Source organism: Miniopterus natalensis, chromosome 3 (assembly GCF_054644295.1).
Source record: "Miniopterus natalensis isolate mMinNat1 chromosome 3, mMinNat1.hap1, whole genome shotgun sequence".
Classification (NCBI taxonomy): Eukaryota; Metazoa; Chordata; class Mammalia; order Chiroptera; family Miniopteridae; genus Miniopterus; species Miniopterus natalensis.
The window spans coordinates 22,793,479-22,817,479 of record NC_142083.1 but is presented as its reverse complement, the minus strand read 5'-3'; the positions used below and the strand labels follow the sequence as shown (position 1 = coordinate 22,817,479).

Below are 24,001 nucleotides of genomic sequence, written 5' to 3'. Positions count from 1 at the left end.
TACAGGAAGTTCTGATGTTATACATTCATGAAAAAGACTTTTGTTTAACCATAAGGTGTACCTCAAAGGTTATTACGATTTCCTAATTAAATAATTTTCTCTATTTTATTCTAAAAGGAAATAACTGATATATGAGTTTGGCTTAACTGCTTTAAGCTGTTTTCAGTCATTTGTCTTAAAAATTGACAAGTTTTTGTATTTCTGACTATAATGAGTTACGAATTTGAAAGATGAGTAGATTGAGGGGAAAAAATTAAGTAAAAGCACTTATTTTACATGTAGCCATCCTCTAATACAAATTCTTGGACTTTTATGTGATCTGAGCCTGTCTTGGACTTGATTCAAGGAAATATAATGCTGGAAATACCCCAAATTTATCGTTTTGCAGGATCAAGTATATAAAATAGTCTTGAAGCGGCCACCTCAAGCTTAGAATAGAATGAAGGTCCTTTATGATTCCAGTTCACTTGCCAGATGGGTACCTTACTAACCCTTTTTTGGAATACAGTCTTTACTGATTTGAAGACAGACAGTAGGGTCAATATTTAATTAGTATACATCTCAGGCTCTGTCATTCTGGTGCACTAGGAAGTATAAAACTGGCAAGTGTACTTGCTGCTGTGCATCCTTTCCTTCAGTATTACTGCATACTCACTCTGTGTTAGTCACTGTGCCATCTGTTGGGGTAATAATAAGTGAGAAACAAAGACATGATATCACCCCATTCTCCTTGATTTTGCATCCTGGGAAGGAATACAGCCATTGACAAGCCAGCTTACTCCTTTAGAGTGCTTTGAGAGTGGTGATGGAGATGTGCAGGGACCTGAAGGAGCAGGCCAACTAATCCAGTGTTAATGGAATCCAAAAGCACAGAGGCTTAATGCTATTCTTGTACTTCGCCTTTTGAGAGTTTTGAGGAGTTGGGGAGGGGGTTGGAGGCCAACATATTCTCCCGAGTAATAGAGTGTAAGTTCAATAAATTCTGTTTGTAAATTAAGCTTGTATTCTTTCTTTGAGACAAGTGATTGTGACTAAATTAATGTGTTTTTAAAAATTATAATTATACATGACCTGAATTAAGTGATAAAATGTGTATGCTGAATTTTTAAAATTTATGTGGTTTTTTTGTTGATACAGAATCCTAGTATTTGGGAGTTAGATAGACCCTTAGAAGTTATACAGTATAACCCCCTTGTTTAGAAGATGGAGAAATCGAATTTGGGCAGATAAGATGCTTTATACAGGGTAATTCAGTGAGTTGGCATCACCAGGACTAATACCTAGACTCATCCATTGCCCCATCACCCACAGACTCTTGAGTTGATGATTTCTACTGAGGGGGGGAAAAAGATATAGGTAGTAAAATGAAGATATATACTGAGAAGTTGTAGGGTTTCTTAATTAAAATGTTGTTATAAAATAATTCTCAGGAAGTGTAAGACTGAAATCAGATCTTCTATTTAGGACATTTATAAATTACAACCTAATTCTTTCGCTAGATGATACAATATAGTGACAGTTTTCATTTTTATTTATTTATTGATTTTAGAGAGAGAAACATCAGTTTGTTTTTTCACTTACTTATCCATTCATTGGTTGATTCTTACATGTGCCCTGACTGGAGGTCGAACCCCCAACCTTGGCATATTGTAATGATGTTCTAACCAGCAGTTTTCAAAAATTATTTATTTCTGCCCGACTTTCATGGCTCAGTGATTGACCATCAACCTATGAACCAGGAGATCATGGTTCGATTCCCGGTGAGGGCACATGCCCAGGTTGCAGGCTGATCCTCAGTTGGGGGCATGCAGGAGGCAGCCAGTCAGTGACTCTCATCATTGATATTTCTGTCTCTGCCTCTCCCTTCCTTTCTCTGAAATCAATAAAAACATTTAACAAAATATTTCTCATCTAGGAGATTTAGATATGACAAATTGTCCATTAATACATTTATTTTTCATTAACTGATTAAAAGCATCAAAGGATATCAGCTACAGGATAGTTTTCATAAAGATTCTGATTTAGGAACTTATTTTCCCAGGAAAGCTATATATGAATTTTTTGGGTCCCATAATTAATTAATTAATTAATTATGGTTTCAGAGAGAGGAAGGGAGAGGGGAAAGAGAGAAACATCAATGGTGAGTCATTGATCAACTGCCTCCTGCATGCCCCCTCCTGGGGATCGAGCCTGCAACTTGGGCATGCACCCCGACGGGGAATTGAACCTCGATCTCCTGGATCATAGGTTGATGTTCAACTACTGAGCCATGCCGGCTGGGCGATGCCAAAATAATTTTAAGGTCTTACTTTTCTGTTAATGTTTTAGCTCATATACAGAGCTTTGAAGATATTGGTGAGTATGTATAGCATTTAAAATACATTTGCAGGTACTTCGACCTGGTGTCTTGTGGTTTCTAAGGAATTTGAATGATCCAGATTTTAATCCAGTACAAGAAATGATCCATTTGCCCATTTATAGACATCTTCGAAGATTTATTTTGTCAGTGGTAAGCGTATCTTTTTATTGTTTTTGAAGTAAAGTGTGCTACCCTTTAGATGTATTTTTTTTGGTTAGGGGTACTGGTACAGTAGATTTAGTAACTTATGTTTAAGCCTTTGGAACTTAGTTGTTAAGTAGCAGTTTTATTGGTTACTTTGATAAAATAAATAAAATGCATACTGAAACAAAAATGCCTTCTATTACTTCAGCATTATAATTGATTGCCAAATTGTGAGTTTCTGAATTATGATTAATTTGCATTAAACCAATAGAGACTTGTTAATAGCTTCTAAATTAAACTGTTAACAGAGGGTCTCAAAGTCTCTTCTCCACCTAGAAGAAGAAATTACCTAGTTAAATCTAAATTTTTCCAAAATAAAATTCTAAAAGAAATAATGTACCCTTTAGAAACTTCTGTATCTGTTAATATGGGTCATGTCTTAAAATGATTGCAGGTGATTTATTAAGTTGCAGACAATTCTGATCCCTCACTGTGAGGTTCCAGCTCTCTCCTGTTTGAGCCCTTGTGTCCGAGAGAGAGAGAGATAAGCCATCTCAGGAATGCATTCTTTACACAGAGTGATACAAGTATAGTGTGTTGAGTGAGAACACTCTGGGCCCTGGATGAGTATAGTGTTGTGTATTGGTTGAGTATGTTCAGAAGTCAGCCTATCTCTCACAGGAGTCGTTTACAATGGTGTCATGCCCTTTTTCTTACTGCAGATTGTGTTTGGCTCCATTGTCCTTCTGATGCTTTGGCTTCCTATACGTATAATTAAGAGTCTGCTGCCTAATTTTCTGCCATACAATGTCATGCTCTACAGGTAAGTTTTTGAAATTTGGAAGCTTTACTAATTTAGTTCTGTTAGGGATTTGATATTCAGAGTACATATATTTAAAACATACATTTCTTACAGATATTGGAAATTATCTGAGAGTTAAATTTTGCCATGTTCTGGATCACATAAACATTAGTTGAGCAGTTACATTTTCCAAAGGAAGACAGACTTTTATTTTTCTGCAAATGAAGTTTGCCTTTGTTTTGCATTGAAATGTCTGCCATACCTAATGATAGTGTGTTAGTAGCATCATCTATATGAAAAGCACATCATAAGGAATATAGTCATAGATGCACATTTAATTATGAATGAAAAATAGGATATAAGGCTTATAGATGGAAAATCCTTTTTGATTTACAAACTGAAGTCACCTGGAAACATAGTCTTTCATCCCTCCTACATCTCCTTTTTCAGTGGTTTGCATTACCCCTTCAGTCATCTAAAGCAGAAATCTGCCAGGCAAATTGTATTTCTTTCTCACTTTTACTTCTAATTAGTCTTTAAATATTGTCAATTTTAATTCTTTAAGACTTTATCTACTCCAACTCCATTTACCACTTACTACTTGAGACCTTCCTCTTGTTCTCTATTTATAGTCCATCCTTAACGTTCTTCCCCCCTTCCTCTGTAATCTACATGACAATATCCTGATCAGGATGAAGAAGGGGAACCACGGCATTTAAGAAGGTGTGTTGAGCCCTGGCTGGTGTGGCTCATTTGGTTGAGCTAGTCCCCTGGTCCAAGAGATCACCAGTTGGATTCTGAAGTCAGGGCACACGCCCAGGTTGTGAGCTCAATCTTCAGTAGGGGGTGTGTAGGAGGAAGCCAATCAGTGTTTCTCTCTCACATCAATGTTTCTCTCTCTCCTTCTCTCTCCCTCTCTCTCTAAAAAAAAAAAAAAATCAATAAAAATATATTTAAAAAAAAGTTGTGTTGAGGAGCAAGGAGTGACCAATCGTGTAACATACTACTAATACAGCAAATGAGGTGAAGACTAAGACCTCACCATCAGATTTAACCACACAAAGGTCATTGGTAACATTTGTAAGGAATGGTTTTGTGGAATTTGAGAGGGGGAAGCCTTGCTGGCCTTTAGAGAGAATGGAGGAGAGGTGATAAAGATAGTGAAGTGGGTTCATTCAACTCTTTAAGGAGTTCTGCTGTCAGCCCTTTACATATTTAATATAATATAGTTTATAATGGAAAATAGAATGCACATTATAAGTTATGGCTCTTTGTATTTGCCTTAGTGATGCTCCGGTGAGTGAACTGTCCCTTGAGCTGCTTCTGCTTCAGGTTGTCCTGCCAGCATTACTTGAACAGGGACACACACGGCAGTGGCTGAAGGGGCTTGTGCGAGCCTGGACTGTTACTGCTGGATACTTGCTGTAAGTATAGGGAGGTGACTCATAGGCATATTATATGTATCAGTGTAAGTAAACTTTCTGAAAAAATATGGGCCATGCCCCACTCAGTAAAAATGAGTTTTTATAAGAGAGAGTTTAGTGATAGCTGCAGGTATATATAATTCTAAAAATTCTTAATTAAATTTTTTAAAAAATCATTATGCATCCTTTTTTGGAGAATGTATACATGTTCTTATCCTCTTATAGAGGTTTGCTGGTGGCCCAGGTTCATTTCATTACACAGGGTAAAAAAATAAAATTCTTTTTAGTGCATTAAAAACAAACCAGCATACTCGTATTTTAAAAGTCTTAACCTGAAATGTTAAATATAACCTGTTTTGTTAAGTATAATAATAAAGCCTTGTTAAAAATTTAACCAGTATTATTGATAGCTAGACCTCTATGAAAGCTAAAGATTGCTAATGTAAAATATTTTCAAATAGTAGCCAAAGTTGACATACGGTCTGTTGTAAATTACATCCCCTGTGATCTTGGAAAGAAAAAATTATTAACAGAAGTAGTATTTATATAACTGCATTTAGAAAAATAAAACAGTTCTTACAATGTAAGCCTTAAGTTGGCAGAATATTTCCTTTATATTATTCTCTTATTTTAGACTATAAAAGAGAACAAACAAATTGCCAAGTGTCCTTTTGTCAGATCAGTAGTTATTTAATTCCACTCACATTACATGCAAGTTTAAATGAATGCTGTAAAACCTTAAGCCTCTAGCCTGGGTGTGCTTTTCCCCTGAATTCTTCTATTGAGAATTCTTGATGAAAAATATATTGGTAGTTTACCTTAATCTGCTCATTAAATAATGTGTTGGTGTGAGATATCAGGAATGTCTTATGATGATCATGTTTACCATTTCTGCTGTTTGCAGCCATATTCTATTAACAGACAAAACAGTCATTTTGCATATAGTTCACTCTCACCTAGTTTAGTCCATGATGTATGTATTTGTGAGAGCATATCCAGATGCTGTGTTCTCTATTTAAAACAGTATTGTCCAGTCAGAAATGTGTGACCCTTCATTTATGCATATTGAATATATGTAATGCAGTGCTAGCCTAATATTTTCAATAAAGGAATTTATGCATTAAAAAAATATATAAGCTCTTCTCAGATTTGTTTTTTCGGTCATTTATTTAGTCAGCGTGTTGTATTTTTTTCAAGCTTTATATGTTATATACTTTTTTAAAAGCCGAATCTTTGCAATTTAAACCATCCCCCCCCCCCCCCCCAGAAAATACATGGCATTCTGTAGATACCTTAATGTGACATATATTTGGCTGTGCTATGCTTTTCTGTTTGCCCTATGCCTTGCCCTGAGCTGCCTCCTCCCAACTCATTTTTGCCTTAAATGATCTCTGGATTGGAGGTTTTAGTTGAGATACATGTCATGGCAGACACAGTAGCCATCTATAGAGAGGAAAAAAAGTAGTTTTTTTCCTTAAGATCTTCACATAGAGTATCTTGTACATTGTAGTTTTTTTTTCTTTTTCCAGTTACTGATTTCTTCTCAGATACTGGCTGAAGAAAAGAGAAAATAAATGGAATTTATGGGATATTCTGTATGTTAACATTAAATTTAGAAAGGTTTAATTTAAAGTGGGCACCAACATTTAGAGTAAATTGAGGTAATAGTTCCATATACAGATATCTATTTGTACATTTTCTACCCTAAATAATAATTAGTATTAAGAAAGTAAATCTCATGCTTGCTGTTTACTCTGATGCTGAAGTGAGAATTTTCACTGATGTAATTTTTACATAGGGATCTTCATTCCTATTTATTGGGCGACCAGGAAGAAAATGAGAACAGTGCAAACCAACAAGTTAACAATAACCAGCATGCTCGAAATAACAACGCTATTCCTGTGGTGGGGGAAGGCCTGCATGCAGCCCACCAAGCCATACTCCAGCAGGGAGGGCCTGTTGGCTTTCAGCCTTATCGCCGGCCTTTAAATTTTCCACTCAGGGTAGGTACTGTACAGACAACCAAAAGTCAAGGTTTTTCAAATTTTATCAAGAAATTTTGATGCTGTTTTTGTTGCTGTTAGCATGTAGTCCTCTGTGTAAATGTCTTACAGTGTCCTGATAAGAACTCATGTTTTATTCCTCTCATTCTGCAACATGTTAATGTCAGGTAAGTTTATCAAATGTTAGAGATAGATCATAGAGTTGGGATTCCATGCACTGTTGCTCCATCCTGTTTGAAAGGAATGATTAAAAGACTCTAGAGTAAGTAAGAAATTAACATTATTGATAGGTTTCAACTGTGTATCAGGAACTGGAGTGGGCAGGTTAATGTTTTTCTCTCATTTAATTCTGGTCCAAATACTTAAAGACTTGAGTGGTAATCTCAGTTTACGTCTGATGAAACTGAAGACCAGATTGGTTAAGAAAAAAAACGTTTGGTCCGAGTGAGACATTCCCCACAAACCACCAAAAGTGTTCTTGACAAAGGTCCCCAATGTTATTAAATCCTATGGTCAGGCTTGGGTCCTTATCTCACTTGCTATATTAGTAGCATGTTACATGATTAGTCATTCCTTGTTCCACAAAGTAATTTTTTGGAAGGTGTTCAGGAATCTTCATGGAGGTAATGCCTGACCTAAGTCTTCAAAGCTAGGAGGCCAGACAGAGAGAAAGATGTAAAGGAGGAAGGGCATTTCAGGTAGGTGTCAGGACAAGAGGCAGGAGAGACTTGGTAGGTTTGAAGCTACAGGGAATTATATGTGTTTAGAGGTATGTAGGCAAGTGGTGAGAGATGGGGGGAGCCAGGAGAGATAACAGGGAGCTGGGAGAGATGAGGCTCTTGGATTGGCAAAAAGTACTTTCTGGCCTAGATCAGAGAGAGAATTATTAATGGGTTTCTCAAGCAGTGAAATCTGACCAAGCCTCACAGCCTCCTCTTGGAGCATTCTCACCTGTCCTTTTCAGTCTTCCCACCAGAGCTCTGCCTAATGGGCTTGTGAAGGCTTGTCTGGTAGAAGGCAAGCTATAGTCACTATCTTTCTGCTCAGGGAGCTGTGTACCATTTTTATCTTCTTAGTACAGAAACCAGTAGCTGTACGGAGCTATTTACATTTAAATCTAATTAAAAGTGAATACAGTTTTTAAATATAATTTTATTTGTCAACCATACTTCCATAAAGCTGAAAAAAGAAAAAAAAAAAATTTTTGTAGGCAACACACACACACACTAAATACAATTTAAAATTCCGTTACTCATGCCCATTGACCCCATGTCAAGTGCTCAGTGGCCACGCTCCCTTGTTGGGCAGCACACTACTTTTAAGAGAGAAACTTTCCCATCATGAATAGTTGTTTTTGAGAATTTGATTTTATAAAAGTGAATATTTTAACTTTTAATTAACAGCGAGGGAAAATTCAAGCTGATTATATTTTGTTTTTGTGCTCTCTGATAAAAAAATATATTTACCTGTTACTTGTTGATGTATCTGATTGTGTGAAAATGGACATTCATTTTCCTTTTGGCTGAAATTATAGGTAATTTTATCTAAAATAAAAATTTCTGTATAAAATGGAAGGAATCCTAAAAATACCAATTGAGATCATTTTTTTTTTTTTTTACTGGGAGAATTGTGTGGATTCTTTGAAGGGTATCATAAAATGCATGGAGCTCATATGAACCATTTATGCACTCTCATGTTTTGCCTTGCAGATATTTTTGTTGATTGTCTTCATGTGCATAACCTTACTGATTGCCAGCCTCATCTGCCTTACTCTACCAGGTATGAGCTTATCCTAGCTCTCCACTAATGAGGTCATGAAAAGGTGCTATGTTTTAAAAGGGCATATCTTGCTGAGATGTGACCATCAGATATAAAGTTAAAATAGTTTTCCCTTCATTTCTGATTGAATATGGGATATTCATCTATTTAGGGTTCTCCATCTCATTGAACTCCTTTGTATTGGAGTAGAGGGGGACAAGGTCAGGATATAATTTGTGATTCATTTTTGGGGGTAAAGTACTTGTGGCCATTCCGTTTTCATGGACATTGTCTTATTATATGGATGTTCAAAAAGTCATCTGTGTGGCTTAAGTAATTTTTTCAAGCCACTCTTTTGATGTTAATTTATGTTTGCTCTCATCATGTAATTATCTTTTCAGTCCACTGCATGCTCTTGCTAGAGACCTTTATGAAGCCAGACTGTTTCCTTTTTATCATCTGGTATTCACAAATACTCACCTTTAAATTTCAGTTAAACATAATTTCTTTATCGTACAAGCAGCTGTGTATGAATATAGTAGTTTGTCATCTCCAGAGGTCAAGGGTAAATGAGGGTGGAGCCCAAAGCCAGTGATAAAGTAGCAGGAACAGCTTGCTGCCCCTACCCTCCCAGTTAGTGTTTATAGAGAGCCAGAAAATTCTTAATTATACTGATAGGTGTTAGCCACTGAAATAATTGTTAAGTGGAAGATAATTTTGGGCTCTTATAAAGCATATAAATTTATGCTGAGTTAGTAGTGTCTTGATTATAATACCAATCAGTATAATTTTATAAATCAAATTTGTATTAATAAGTAGTTGAGCCCTGACCAGTTTGGTTCAGTGGTTAGAGCATCGGCCCCAGGGTTGAAGGGTCTCAGGTTCGATTCCAGTCAGGTGCATGTACCTTGGTTGCAGGCTCCATCCCTGGCCCCAGTTGGGGTGCATGTGGGAGGCAGCCAACTGATGTGTCTCTCTCACATCGATGCTTCTCTCTTTCTTCCACTCTCTGAAAAGCAGTGGGGGGAAAAAAAGTCCTTGGGTGAAGATTTAAAAAAAAAAAAGTTTTCCCATGAGGACTAAGGCCATGAAGGAGCAATTAGGAAATTTTAATTTCAAGAGAGGTTTCTAAATATATATATATATTTTCTAATCTGTAGGAATTGTGATTTACCTTAAACTGGTAAAAATAAAGATTTTTCTTTTACTATTTCTGTACAATAATTTTCGACTTGAGAACTTTGCTCTTAAGCTCACTACTCATTACAGCTGTTAAAATGACAATTAACCATTGAGTGTAAGGTAGTAAACGTATTGCTGAGAAAACTTAGTTTTTGAACTTTGCTCAGTTTTACATTTATCATTTTTATGTTCCATTTTCACGTTTTTATCAGAAATACTAAGAAAAATTTAATAAAAGAGGGAAACCTAGTTTAGTACTTTAATTTGGCAATAAAAGTACTTTTAATTTCATTGAAGATTTTTAACTAAATACTTCCCTGTTAATCCAGTCCCACCATCTAGTGGAAAGAATGCAGTTATGTTTAATCATAGAATTGCTGTGTCATAGTACACATTTAAGGTGGTGAGGGTGCTCTTTCCATCATAGATTACTTTTTTGTAGATGCAGTTTAATTGTTGATAAGTACAAACTAAAACCTAACCCTGTCCTCTCAAAAACACTTTTGACTAGAAGTATATGAAATATGGAATAGAAAATGGCCTTTGAATTTTAAAAAATCAAACAAAACCTAAAACAAAACAAATAAAAATCTTGGAGTAGAAATATATATATATATAAACACTAGACATTTTTACATAATTATCAGTGGTGATTATTATATCTTCAAATTAACATGCACGTGTTCATACCATGTAACATTTACATGTACTTATCTTTAGAGGTGAAATTAGCTTCCCACCCAAGCCATTTGTAAGGCTGCAAAGTTGTTTATCAGCATTATGTCCTATAAGACTTGACAGTTGAACTGGTTTAGTTTAATTGGAGACAATGTGGTTTTGGTGATAAAGAGCATGTAGACTCAGCCTCTACCCGTGTGTGACCTTGTTTGGGCAAACTTCTGTTGCTGAGTCTAGGTTCCTTAATCTTCAAAATGGAAGTAGTAGCTACATTGAGGGATTGTAAGGAGGATTAATGAAATAGTATATGGAAATTGCTTAGTACAGCCACTAACTCCTTTTTAGGTATTCAAAAATAACAGTTCTATATTAAGGAGAAATCAGTTCATAGAAAAATGCATTGTTAATTTGGGTCTAGCTGTTCTCTCTAGCCTTGTTAAGAAGTAACCATATAAACAACATTACTAAATAAATGATCTTGCCTGAGAGTTAGGTGTTTTCTGTGAGTACATTGTAGAATTTATTTGTAATAACTATCTGAGGCTATTTAGACAACTTTCAAATCTGTTTCCTAAGTTTCAGTATATTTAGATCCTAATTTTTTCCAAGAAAATTAATATATTCTTTGGTTGTTATGTTTTCAAATGTTATTGTGCCCCACTTCTTATTAAAATAAGCTTAGTTTTCTGTCTAGATGAACAAGTCATTTTAAAGAAAATTATTCTAAATTATTTGTAGTGCTTCTAAATATTATAAGTATTGACAGCACAAATAAGAGAAAATAAATTCCCTAACTTTTGTCTTATATTCATAACCATTTCATTTTGTGATTAAAAACAGTGAAAACAACAACCCCCTTAAGCTTTTTCAGTTCTGAAAGAACAAGTAATTGGCATGGCAAGTCAGAATGCATGTCACAGGAGAGTGCATCCTCAGTGATTAGCTGTTTTTTAGTTGTGTTTTAATCAGATAATTGTGTTCTTTAGACTTTGTGAGGTTTTTGGGTTTTTTTTTTTTTAGATTGTTTGCTTTTAATGAAGACAATGATATATCAAAATATGCTAACTTTTGGCTAATTGCTTTAAAATGATTGAAAATATGAATAAAATAACATTAACATTAAGATTGTAGTTCTCTTTTTGTAGCCAAGCGTCTTATTTATCAGCCTTTCTATTTTCAGTATTTGCTGGCCGCTGGTTAATGTCATTTTGGACAGGGACTGCCAAAATTCATGAGCTGTACACAGCTGCTTGTGGTCTGTATGTTTGCTGGCTCACCATAAGGGCAGTGACAGTGCTGGTGGCATGGATGCCCCAAGGACGAAGAGTGATCTTCCAGAAGGTTAAAGAGTGGTCCCTCATGGTAGGTTTTTCTAATAAAGACTGATCTTGTCTGATAGGATTAGTGGATATTTTTTTAGTTATTTTAAAAAAATCTTTTTACCTTCTTTATCCTGCTAGTGTGTCAAGAGAGTTATTTTTTTAATTATAAGTGATAGTCCTCGAAGACAGTAGCTTTCTGGTTCATTCTAATTAGAAAACTTATTTTGGAGATTGATTCTATTTTTAAGGAATAAGATATTCTGTAGAATTTAAAATGTATTTGTTTAAATAGAAATTTTCTTTAATATTTTTTTCTAAAATTTGATTTTTTGATCTATTTGAATATGTAAAATCTTGACTTCAGGATTGAGTCAGTGCTTTTCATATGAATTGGATTCCTTTAATTACACAGTATATTGCTAATTTGAGAATATCTTGGCTAATGTGAAAGTGTAGTAAGTAATGGAAATTTTTATTCTCAATAAAGAACTTAATTGCCACAAAGGTGGGGGAAAATGTTGCTGTAAGACAGTGGTTCAAGTGTGGCAATTTATTGATTGTAATGTTGGCCATGACTGGTAAAGTATGTTTAGGTGACTGCTTTCATTTGTATAACCAACTCTTGTTTTGTATCTGAATTTGTATTTTGGTTTCAGTGAAGGTTTAATATCCATTTAATATTAATGTCGAAAGGAAAACATAAGAGATTCATTGTATATTATGAGTGGAGGGAGGGGTTTAATTGCTATTTAACCCATAAGATAATGAGATACTTAACTATATTTAAAATACAGAAACCAGCTAATTCTAGTTTTCATTTGATGATCTTTCATATCAATTTGCCATTTAAAGGAACAAGTACTGCGTCTTCATGCACACCATAATTATCTCTGTTGTTGAAACACATGTACTCACGGAGGCTATCTTAAGACAAGCGAGGTCATCAGACATCAAGGCCACTTTAAAGACTGATTCTTTTGTCAAGATTTCATTATGGCTCTTTCATCCCATCTCTTCTTTTCGCTTTGTGTATACTTCATTTTCATCTTACTGCTTTGTCCAAATTCTAGAGCTGCACTGTTGAATACAGTAGCCATGTGACTGATGGCTACCATACTGGACAAGACAGATATAGGACATTTCTAGTATAGTAAATTCTGTTGGCCCACACTGTTCTAGAGGGAGCCACTTGGATCAGCTTGATTATTTACCTCAATTAGGACTATGCAGAGTCCTATACCAGTCCACCCATAGGTCAGCTTGTGGGTGGGTTATCATTGGATCAGAGGCCTGGGACAATGAGTAGCTTTTCTTGGATAAACAAAAGCCTATTACTGAGAATGAGATTGAGTAAAACAGCACACCCACCTAGTTAATATATGTAATAAAATGAAATTTCTATAATTTTGTAGCAGCAAAGCATAGTAATATTCACATTTTTGTTATAGCTTGAGCTCTTATAGTTATATATTAAAGTCTCATTTAAACATGTAGCATAAGGTGTGTGTAAGTTGTTTAAGGTAATATATTCATTCTGTTAGACATAAGGTCAAAGAAAAAAAAGCCTTCCAAATGGAATGAAGAGTTGACTCTCATTAATGACATGGCCTCTGGTTTCCTAATAGATAATGAAGACTTTGATAGTTGCGGTGCTGCTGGCTGGAGTTGTCCCGCTCCTTCTGGGACTCCTGTTTGAGCTGGTTATTGTTGCTCCCCTGCGGGTTCCCTTGGATCAGACTCCTCTTTTTTACCCATGGCAGGTAAGTGCGTGTCTTTTGCACATGATGCTTCTGTACAGATTTGGCATCAGACAAATCCTTAATTTTTAAAGTGATTTTAAGCAGTTTGTTTAGAAAGACTCTTTAATTTTTTCTATTTCTGGAACCTTTGTAAAATTGATTAAATAATGCATTTTAATTTATGGCTTTCAAAGTTTGTAGGTTATATAAGTCCTTTCGACCTTATTTTATAGGTTAAAATGTCACTCACTATTCACTGAGGCTTCACCAATGTTTAAACATACAAACCAACATGTGTTGATCTTTAGGCCAAACGTGGCTCCACATGTTGACATAATCAGCTCAGCTAAAGCCAGTAGAACAGCCTAAGAGTGGTTTGATGAAATAAAATCATGGCACTATTTTATTTATTTGCTCCATGAGATCTCCATTAATGTTCATACTTTTCCTCTTTCTCTCGGAAAAATAATGTAGATTTCTGAAAGATATAAGAATGATTTTTGATAGAAATATTGAACTTGAGGTGTTGAGGAAAAAAATTCCCTGTATTTTCCAGCATCTGTTAGTCTTCTGTAAAGCTCTTTAATCATCCTGTAGGACTTCTGTTTTGAAATGAAATAATTAAGAAAATTATATAGCCTCTATGTTGGGTTTATTGCTAAAAAGAACAACCAATTTGTTAAATATTTTTTATTAACCTAGGACTGGGCACTGGGAGTCTTGCACGCCAAAATCATTGCAGCTATAACATTGATGGGTCCTCAGTGGTGGTTGAAAACTGTGATTGAGCAGGTAAGCAAAATCATTTTTCAGAAAAGGCTGGGAGTAATAGTGATTGTGTTTAGCTCATGGGACTCATTTTTCAACTTTTCTGAGTTTTCTATATTTCTTTACTGAGCATATATAACCCTTTTTTAAAAAGGAGAAGTCAATTTGCTCTTCTATCACCATGAATTTTCGTCATCCACTCTTAAGAGTTCCCTTCTTTGAAGGTTATCCAGTAGCTTAAAACACCTAGAACCTTATCCAAAGTAAAGGCAAAAATTAGCATATGTGCCTTTTTTCACGGCAAGAGTTGTGATGCAGGCTTGTTGTTTAGGTTTCTAAACCTGTAATAGGAAAAAAGGTATTGTTCAAGGCAGTAAATAAAAGGCAGAAAAAATAGATTAAAAAAGCAGAGCTGTTTGGGAATATTCTAGCTATGTAGCACCTAAGAGTATTATTATATTGTGGAATCATCAGATAATTTGGTCATTGTGGTGATAAAACCTTGAAAAAGAGATTGTGTTTCTGTATTCTGATAAGATTAGGAAATACACAATTCATTTTAGGAAGATTTCTATCCAAATTAGCCAACATAACAGATTTTGGCACTTATTTAAGTTTATGTATGTATGTATGTATTTATTTATCTTTCCTCACCTGAGGATATTTTTTCCATTGATTTTTAGAGAGAATAGAAGGGAGTAGGGAGGGAAAGAGAGAGAGGAGAGAGAGAGAAACACTGATGTGAGAGAAACACATCAATTTGTTGCCTCCTGCACTGGGGCCAGGGATTGAACCTGCAACCCAGATACTTCCCCTTTACCAGGAATGGAATCTGCAACCCTTATTTCGTGGGCCAGTGCTCTAACCACTGAGCAATTCCTGCAACCCTTTAGTTCGTGGGCCAGTGCTCTAACCACTGAGCAATTCCGTCCAGGTGGTACTTATTTAAGTTTCAGTTATCTAGAAAATGTTCTTGTGGAAAATCCTCTTATCCTTACCCAGTGCCAAATACATAAGGTGTTACAGTTCTGTAGCAGTAAAGGTACACCCCCCTTTGATGTATAGGAAATAAAGGCAGTAGTTTTCAGCCCAATCTGCACAAGAAAATGGTCAAAAAATTCCTTTAGCTGGAGATTTGTGGGGATGGAGAGAACCAGGGACTTGCTGTGAGTTTGTATGCATCTCTCAAGTGCTGGCTTATTCTGTAAGTTCTCTAAAGTGAAGTGGATTGTGGGGTACATGGCAGCATATCCATCCGTTCATGGTAGGGGTGCGGGCCACTCCATTCTAGAGTCTCCAGGTAAGACTCCTTTGCCCTTGCAAAGGAGTATGGAGAATAAGGGTTCAGTCACAGCTGGAGGCTGTGAAACATTGTTGATCTTTGTAATATTTTGCTCTCTGATGCACTTTCCTCATACATATGTGTAAGTTTAAAATGGCTGAGAAACACTGGGATGCCTTCTGTACGACTGTAGACGCTTTTGGGGTAACCAGGTTTCTTTGGGATCAGAAGCTGCCTGTGGGGGGTTAAGCCGGTTTGTCCTTGTCTCTGGCCCTCTCCTCGGGTGGGGTGAGTTGTACCATGAGGTATGGCTGTGGGCTAGGTAAGGTAGAAGTGCTGGGAAACACGAACAGCGCTCTAGCCTTTTACCCTCCTCTGCGCACCATCGTTATCTCCCCTATTTCCAAGGTTTCCCACTTTCTTCTGTTCTTTCCTCTGCAGTACTGTCCAGTAGAACTTCCCGGGTAACGTTATGAAAATGCTCTGGACATTTTTAAATTAAAAAATATTCATTGTAGAATTCTTTTATACTACATTTTTACATAAAATACTTTTGGTTTGTTAAAATTTGAGTTATGCAAGTTTTTCAGAAATATGTTCAACATTTTGTTTATAATGTCTTTTATATTCAGATAAAATGAATGCAATCTTAAGTAGTAACAGATGACTTATGAAGTTACTTCAAGTTAATGTGGTCTTAAACTAATATTATTGGACTTCATCTGGTATTGTATAGATCAAGGCTAGTATAATTATGATTCTAGATTAGTGTCTTATTTATCTCTTAGAGTTAATTGCAACGTGTAAGGAGGTAAATGCATTTCTTTAAAAACTTGTGGGCACCACTCCTACGTTTGTGTTCCAGAATTTTCCTTGACTTTAGAAAAATAACCAGTTTGAATCCTTTGGGGCTGGTAGATTCAACTCTCTGCCGCATGGATTCGGTAGATCTTGTTCTGTTAACTTGGAGGAATTGTTTTGTATCCTTGTTCTGATATTTCCCCCCATTTTCCAGGTTTATGCAAATGGCATCCGAAACATTGATCTTCACTATATCATTCGTAAACTGGCAGCGCCTGTGATTTCTGTTCTCTTGCTTTCCCTGTGTGTACCTTATGTCATTGCATCCGGTGTTGTTCCTCTACTAGGTGAGTAATGCTGGCTGGAGAACTTGAGAGAGCACCTTTATTGACATTGTTACATTATTGTTACTTCTGGTATTGTAGGTTGGCTGGCCCCAAATGCTTTATTTGTAAATATAAATCCAGCTAAAACAATGATTTCGAAAAACCATTTTTCTTAGATTTGACTACTCAGAGCAGGATTAAGAGGATCATAATAAAGCCTTTGGTACAGTTTTTTTCTCTAGACAGGTGAGTAAGTATTAACATTTACACTCTCCCCAAAATAGGCAGGAACAGATTTCCTTCAAGTTGTCTTCTGATTAGAAGTGCTAAGATCACATACTTATAAAATTAAGGACATGTTATAATTAATTTTAAAAATGTTCTTTAGCATAAAAGGAAAATCCAAGAGGAGATGTTAATTTGTGACACTTCATCAACTAGAAATGATCAATTTTGCACTGAAGAACCCTCACAGGACCTTAAACCCAGCATGTGTTCAAAATTATAAGCATGAAGTTTTTCTCTCCAAATCTTTTTCTGAATTCACTCACACTGACTAGTGCTATCATCCAACCAGTTGCATGAGTCAGAAACCTTGAAGAACATTCATGTTACCTGAGGCTCTGATCTCCATACTCGAATGGTCTTCAAGTCCCACTGACACGACCTCTGGAACCCATTCTCTGATTTCTGGCACCCTTCACCATTGCTTGCTGAGCTGCACATCGTCTCTCACGTTTAACATCAACAGCCTCCTGTCTAGTTTCCTTGCTCGGCCACAATGACCTTTCAAAACAATGAATCTCATTGTTTCTTCTTAGTGAACAGCCTGTCTTTGGTTCCTCTGTGGCCTTTAGAACATAATCCAGCTCCTAGGCTTAGTTCAAAGGTTCCTTCTCATGCTCCAGTTTGACCTCACTTGTTGCCTCACTTCATTTCATATGCAACAAGTTTTAGTTAAGTACCACCAACCAGTCCCCTCTTCTTAGTGAAAGGACATCTTTTTATTTCACTGCCGTTCCATATACACTTAGAGTTTTCCTTTTTGGTTTTATAGGTGTTACTGCGGAAATGCAAAACTTGGTCCACCGGCGGATTTATCCATTCTTACTGATGGTTGTGGTGTTGATGGGGATCTTGTCCTTCCAGGTCCGCCAGTTTAAGCGCCTTTATGAACATATTAAAAATGACAAGTAAGTCTATACTTCCATTCATCTAGCCACTCTTGTTAAGACTTCTCATTTGTTAATATTTGTGTCTAATGTGATAAATCACAGGAGGGAAAATTGCTCAGATTCTGGAGGTAGAATTAATAGAATTTGGTAACAGATTGGATGAGGGTGTGAAAGAGAGGGTTGTCAAAGACACTATTGGGCTGAGCAACTGGTAATATGGAGTTGTCATTTATGGAGATCAACGATTTTCAAACACTGTACTGCAGGAATTTTTGAAACATACAGTACCTGACTATTTAGTCAGGGGCACTGACCTCTTTTCCCTTAGATTGCCAAATAAAAAAATGACAGCCAACATAACAATAGCCGTTTGGTGTGAATGAATAAAAATTATACCTATTTTTCTTGTCAGATCGGCAGAAACTTTCATGTATTTTTTGGTGTACTGCAGAATTTTAGTAATTAGTTTATATGTGCTGTGAGATGAAAAAGGTTGAAAATCACTGATATACATGAAAAGACTGGGAGAAGCTGGTTTGGGGAGGAAGATTTTTTAATGCCCATTTCACATAGTTTTCAAATGCTTTGATCTGACAATATATTAGTTTGAGATAAAAAGAAGCCTACGTTAAGAATTAGCAATAGCCCAGCCAGGCGTGGCTCAGCAGTTGAGCGTTGACCTAGGATCCAGGCGATCGGGGTTCGATTCCTGGTCAGGGCACATGCCCAGGTTGCGGGCTCAATCAATGACTCTCTCATCATTGATGTTTCTCTCTCTCTCCCTCTCCCTAAAATCAATAAAGAGATATTAAAAAATAAATAAATAAAAGCTTTAAAAAAAAAAAGAATTAGCAATAGTTGCCTGAGCCTTTCTTGCAATCCAGGGCCATTAGGTTACTCTGACCACTCCTGCAAGGTTATGCAAAAGTGTCGAGCCCTCTGTTTTGAGGAAACCGTGACCTCACCTCATTGAGAGACTGAGGATAGCCAAGGATAACAGCTTCCGTGGATAACAGCCATTTGACTTTCCATGTCCTTAACTGAAGGCTGAGTCTTACTCTGCTTCAGTGGTGTCTAGCAAAAAAAGTGAATTTATAACTATACATGGTGGTTTGCCCAGGAGAGTCCCAGTTTATACATGCTACCTTTGTATTGTTATTAACAGCACCCCCAGTTTGGACAACAAATTATATGCTCACCTTATTTACTCTGAGGGGACTTGTAAGAGTAATATATGTTTTTGTAATGCATCTTTTTATTGATTTCAGAGAGAGGAAGGGAGAAGGGAGAGAGAGAGAGAATCATCAATGACGAAAGCCGTCATTGATCAGCTGCCTCCTGCACTGCCCCTGCTAAGGATTGCGCCCACAACCCAGGCATGTCCTCTGACTAGGAATCGAACCCTGATCTCCTGGTTCATAGGTCAGTGCTCAACCACTGAGCCACGCTGGCCAGGCAAGAGTAATATTTTTAAGAATGAAATTCAGATTGTTCAAGACTTCTCCAAAGCATTTACTGACAGTAGAAAACACAAGTGTACTTTTAGTTGGTCAGGGTACAGAGTTCTGTCAAACGTGAAAGAAGGGGGAGAGGGTTTCAGTGATAAAAGTCTGTTTTCTCACTTCACTTGTTTTGGCAAGGTCTTACTGGGCACTCCTTGATCTGTATTGATGCTTCCAAATGGTACGGTACTTGCACACTTGTACCCCAGTCCCCTCCAGCTTGTTGCCATCAGTTTTGTCACCCACTGGCTTCCAGGGGTCAAGCTCCTCATATTTAGTGAGGGACATCACTGCTTCTTTTTGGCAATTCCTGCCCATGTCATGGGGATGCAGTTTCCTGGTGGAAGAACTCCAGTCTTGTCATTTCAACCACAGTTACTTCTGTCTCTCTCTGCCATCCTGCACTCTTGGCCATAACCTCCCCGTTAGCATGTCACATGAGTAGGAAAACTTCATATTCTGCTCTTGGACCATAACCCCCTAACCTTCTGTCATGTGCATACACTCACTCCTCTGCCATCTCCCCTTTGATACCATTGAAATCATTGTCCTTTGATAACTTCTTTCCTTTAGAACTAGAGCTGTTCAGGTTCTACTGGAAAAGGTAGGGTAGGTTCTACCTACCCAGCTTTCTGATTATTGTATTTCCAGTCTTTTTCTTCAGATCTGCCCACTAAGCTACTTTATAAAATACTATGCATACAGATAAATCTCCTGCATAAGTTTACTCTACCTTACCCTCCTCTGGCGCCTCTGAGTGTATGAGTTCATGAGAAGCCCTAACCTACAAACAGGAGCATGTGCCCCATTGTACACATCTGAGGCCTTCTGACCTTTGCCACTCAGGTCTTCCCACACATCTGCCCCTCGCTATAAGGTGCCTGCTTTTGTGCCTTTGGCAGGTGTTCATTCTAGACTCCCCTTCTATCGAACTAACCATGGAAGTAGAAGTGAAGTGATCTGATTTGCATTTTTAAAAATGTGTCACTGCTTTTTGGAAGAAAATTTTAATATGTAAGATCATATAAGAGAGTAACCACTCTGCTTTTACATCCTAGGTACCTTGTGGGCCAACGCCTTGTGAACTATGAACGGAAATCTGGCAAACAAGGCACATCTTCGCCACCTCCACAGTCGTCCCAAGAATAAAGTGGTTGTCTCGACTACCTTGACCTTCCCCTTGCCTTTACGTGTCCTTTTCTGTGGACTTCTCTCTTTGGAGATTTTCTCCAGTGATCTCTCAGCATTGTTTTTAAGTTAAATGTATTTGACTTGTGTTCTCAGCATTTGGAGAAAGCAGCAGGTTAAGTTGCTGCCTTCCTGCATCTTCTGACATCACTGCTGTCTGAGATCTGTATATGTGTAAATAGAAGTTCCTGGATACCCTAAAACCTTGGATTAAACAGAATGTGCATTGTACATCTTTAAACAAATGTATATTAATTTATTAAATCTAGTTGTCACTTTATTTTGGACCTGCTGTGATTTTGACAGGAAACGTGCCACAGAGCCACAGTGCAGAGGTGAGACTTGTCTCTTGGAGCACAATGTCATGGTGTTCCTAGCAGTTCTTATTAAGGGAACTGGCCATTCTGTCTTGGCTACTGAGACCTTACCAAGAACGTAAAAGGAAACAGAAATCAGGAGTGGAGTGTCTGTGGTAAGAAAACATGAACTTTGTGCTTCACTGTCAATCGTTTTTGGAAGTTATTTTGTATAACACCAAAGCTGTTGTACATTTTCTACTGCCTGATTTTTTTCATGTGTCTGTGTTTGTACTATTGTATAGTATCTTGTGCTAGGTGAGGAAATTATTTTTAATTTTGATAATTTAATATTCCTAGTGATTAGCATTGGGAGTTGGGTTTCTGTGCTTGTTAGGGGCATGCCTATACTTAGACGGAAAAAAGTCCAAAAGATTTTCATTCTCACCCTCCTTTTTCCCACACACAGCTCCCTTTTTTCTGTTTTGGCAGCAGTGGCCAAAAGTCACGCAAGGTCATAAGTCTTACAGAATAACATCACCAATGACACTGCATCTTACTGGAGTTAGGACGTATTGAGGTCTTCCTTAAATGTAGACGTGGTTTGTAGTCTGAGATCGACAGCATTAGAAAAGACTGGTTAGAACACAGTCCTGCTGATTAGTGCATCATTGGGTAAGGATTAGGGAGTACATTTCTCCTAGTTTTCCATGAGTAAATCCCAAGGTTTCCAAAGCTTTTTGTTTACAGAATAAAACTACAAACAAAACCAACTTGATTTTATTTGTTCAGAAGGAATCTGGCTGAGTTGGCAGTTTAATAGAGGAGTGCTATAAAAATCTCAGAGAACTGAACACACAAACTTGGTTTCCCTTATAACCAAAGCTTCAAGTAGAAATTGAGAGAAATAAAACTGTTGGGCACATGATCCAAGTATTTAATGTACTTGTCCATGTAATGTCATGGCTTAATGTAAGGATAGTATTTGTTTTATAATAATAACCTAAAAGTTCTCAGAGAAAATGAACAGCATACGTCTTCAGAAACCATACAAGAATTTCCATTATAGTATTAAAACCCATAGACTCAAATCTGAGGATTTTTAAAATATGAAAGTCAGCCAAACATAAGCTACCAAAATCTAAAGCAACATGTTCTGGTTGTTTTATAATTCAACAGTTTTTCCCAAAGTGGTAAGCAATTACTTTACTCTATTTTAAAACATCAGTATAAAAAAAAAAAAAAAAAAAGCTTGACATAGGATTCAGTGTTACACTTTTTGGCACTTTGCAGTAGGCCTTTCTTGTATTTAAAATAAGGTCTTTGAGAGCTCTGCCTTCACTTAGAAATTTACAGTCCGACTGTAAAAAATGAGCATTTTAAAACATAATGCCACCTGTCATGCTGTATGTCTATACGAATAGAGAAATACACCATCAAATTTGGCATATAACTTGATTATATTAGTTTAGGTTTCTTTTTTAATCTGTCAGAGAATTTGTAGATCTTGATATAAAGTCATTGGAACATTTATCTGTTTTACGACAAAGATATAGGCAGATACCACAAAAGATTAAAATCTGTTATTCTACAAAATTTTAAATGAATCTTATCAGATATTTTGTAAACTACATATATGAATGGCCAAGCAGTTGCCCTCCATTTCACTTGCAGATAACTTTATCTTAATGACTTCCTCTAGTTTTAAGTTGCGCTTTGTCCTATTTTCAAAAAGATGAGTACTTTCATAAGGAAAGCATCTACTGGCAAACTATTTACGTGGGTAGCATCAAGATTTTATTAACCAGTTGTCTTATAGATATTTAAAATCTCTAGTTCATAAAGTGCTAGTATTGCTGCCCTACATGTAGAATTTATTTTTAATGATAGTTTGCTTCATTTTACATTGGGTTAAAATAGTCTTCAAGGAAGTTAATTAGGAAAGAAGACCTTTTTGCTTTCCTTTTACTGTTTATAAAGTAAAGACAAATCAACATTTAGGGTTAGTTTTACATGACCAGTTACCAAATGGCCATAGGATGAGGTGTGCAGTTGTTTATTATTAGCAAATTATGTTTGGTTTTTAAACTATTGAGTACTCGAAGTTGAGATGAAAACTGAAGAAAAATGCCAATGTGAAGTTTGTGTATAGCTAGCTTTAAAAAAGCTACAACATGTTCTTAGGTGATCTTTTCCTGTTAGTTTAGTTCTTTGGAGAAACAGTCGGGATTGGACATCTCAATTCCAGATGTAAACAAAAGTAATTTTTATTTTAACATTTAATATAACTGTTGTTACTGTGGATTCTTGTCTTGTGTTTTTTTCCCCTTGCCCTTTTTCAAGTAATAGAAAGTAACTTTTTCTCAAATGATTTGATCTTAGATATGTAATTTCTGTATTGACAAAATGCTATCAATTAAAGTGTAAGTCTTGAATTTAGGTTGAAATGATGACTTTTTAAAACAATACAAAGAAGCACTGGATATTTTCTCATTGTATTGCATTTACACACACACACTCACACACGAGAACGGTAGCGCCAGTATAGGAACACTGGCACAAACTTCACAAATTAGCTGCTTATTCTCAAGTTCAGGATTATTTTAAGCTCTTTACGTACTGTGATAAGTTTTTACATTGTAAAAGTAAATGATTATGTTTAAAATAGTCCTTTAGAATGGTACCTAATGAGTCACAGTTAAAAAAAAGACAAAAATAAAATGCCTTACCACTGAAGTATTATTAAAAGCCTCATTTATGGGGATTCTCTGACTTTCTGGAGCTGTCTTGGATCTTTTTATTTAATTTGCTCCCTCAGATGTTTTCCCTTCAGCCCATTTACTGCCCTATGTCTTGTGTTTTGTTTTTTTTAATAGCCAGCATGAGCAAGGGCTACTTTCAAATAATCCCTGGCAATATTTCAGCATTAATACAGCATGAAGATAAGACAGAATGTATCTGTTTTGTTGCCACCTGTTTCTTAAGAGTGCCTCATTTTTAGTCATGGAAGTAATACAGTACTTTAAATATGTAATGACTGTAAAGCCTGGGCATGACTACCATAGACGCTAAATAGAACACTTTGTTATTTGGGACGCCAATTTTCTATTAAAGCGAACACCTTAGATACCCAGACCAATTTTATGTATATATTCTGAAATGCTCCCTTTTTTATGTGGCCATTTGTTGTCTTCTGAATTGAGAGAACAAAATTGAATAAAGTGAATGTTAGTTGTAGCCTAGTTTTTTTCA

At 36.4% G+C, this 24,001-nt stretch overlaps 1 protein-coding gene across 1 annotated transcript in view; it reads left to right on the top strand.

Annotated features, from left to right (window-relative positions):
- Nucleotides 1-23,184, top strand: part of MARCHF6 (membrane associated ring-CH-type finger 6) — a 61,694-nt gene extending 38,510 nt beyond the window's left edge. Inside the window, exons 16-26 of the mRNA XM_087815348.1 lie at nt 2,390-2,509; nt 3,226-3,326; nt 4,592-4,729; nt 6,528-6,732; nt 8,442-8,511; nt 11,531-11,712; nt 13,298-13,432; nt 14,114-14,203; nt 16,477-16,609; nt 17,646-17,781; nt 20,324-23,184. Of these exons, the coding sequence (XP_087671474.1) occupies nt 2,390-2,509; nt 3,226-3,326; nt 4,592-4,729; nt 6,528-6,732; nt 8,442-8,511; nt 11,531-11,712; nt 13,298-13,432; nt 14,114-14,203; nt 16,477-16,609; nt 17,646-17,781; nt 20,324-20,414 (1,401 nt within the window). The 3' untranslated portion in view covers nt 20,415-23,184. The remainder of the gene's footprint in view (nt 1-2,389; nt 2,510-3,225; nt 3,327-4,591; nt 4,730-6,527; nt 6,733-8,441; nt 8,512-11,530; nt 11,713-13,297; nt 13,433-14,113; nt 14,204-16,476; nt 16,610-17,645; nt 17,782-20,323) is intronic.
- Nucleotides 23,185-24,001: the final 817 nt, after the last annotated feature.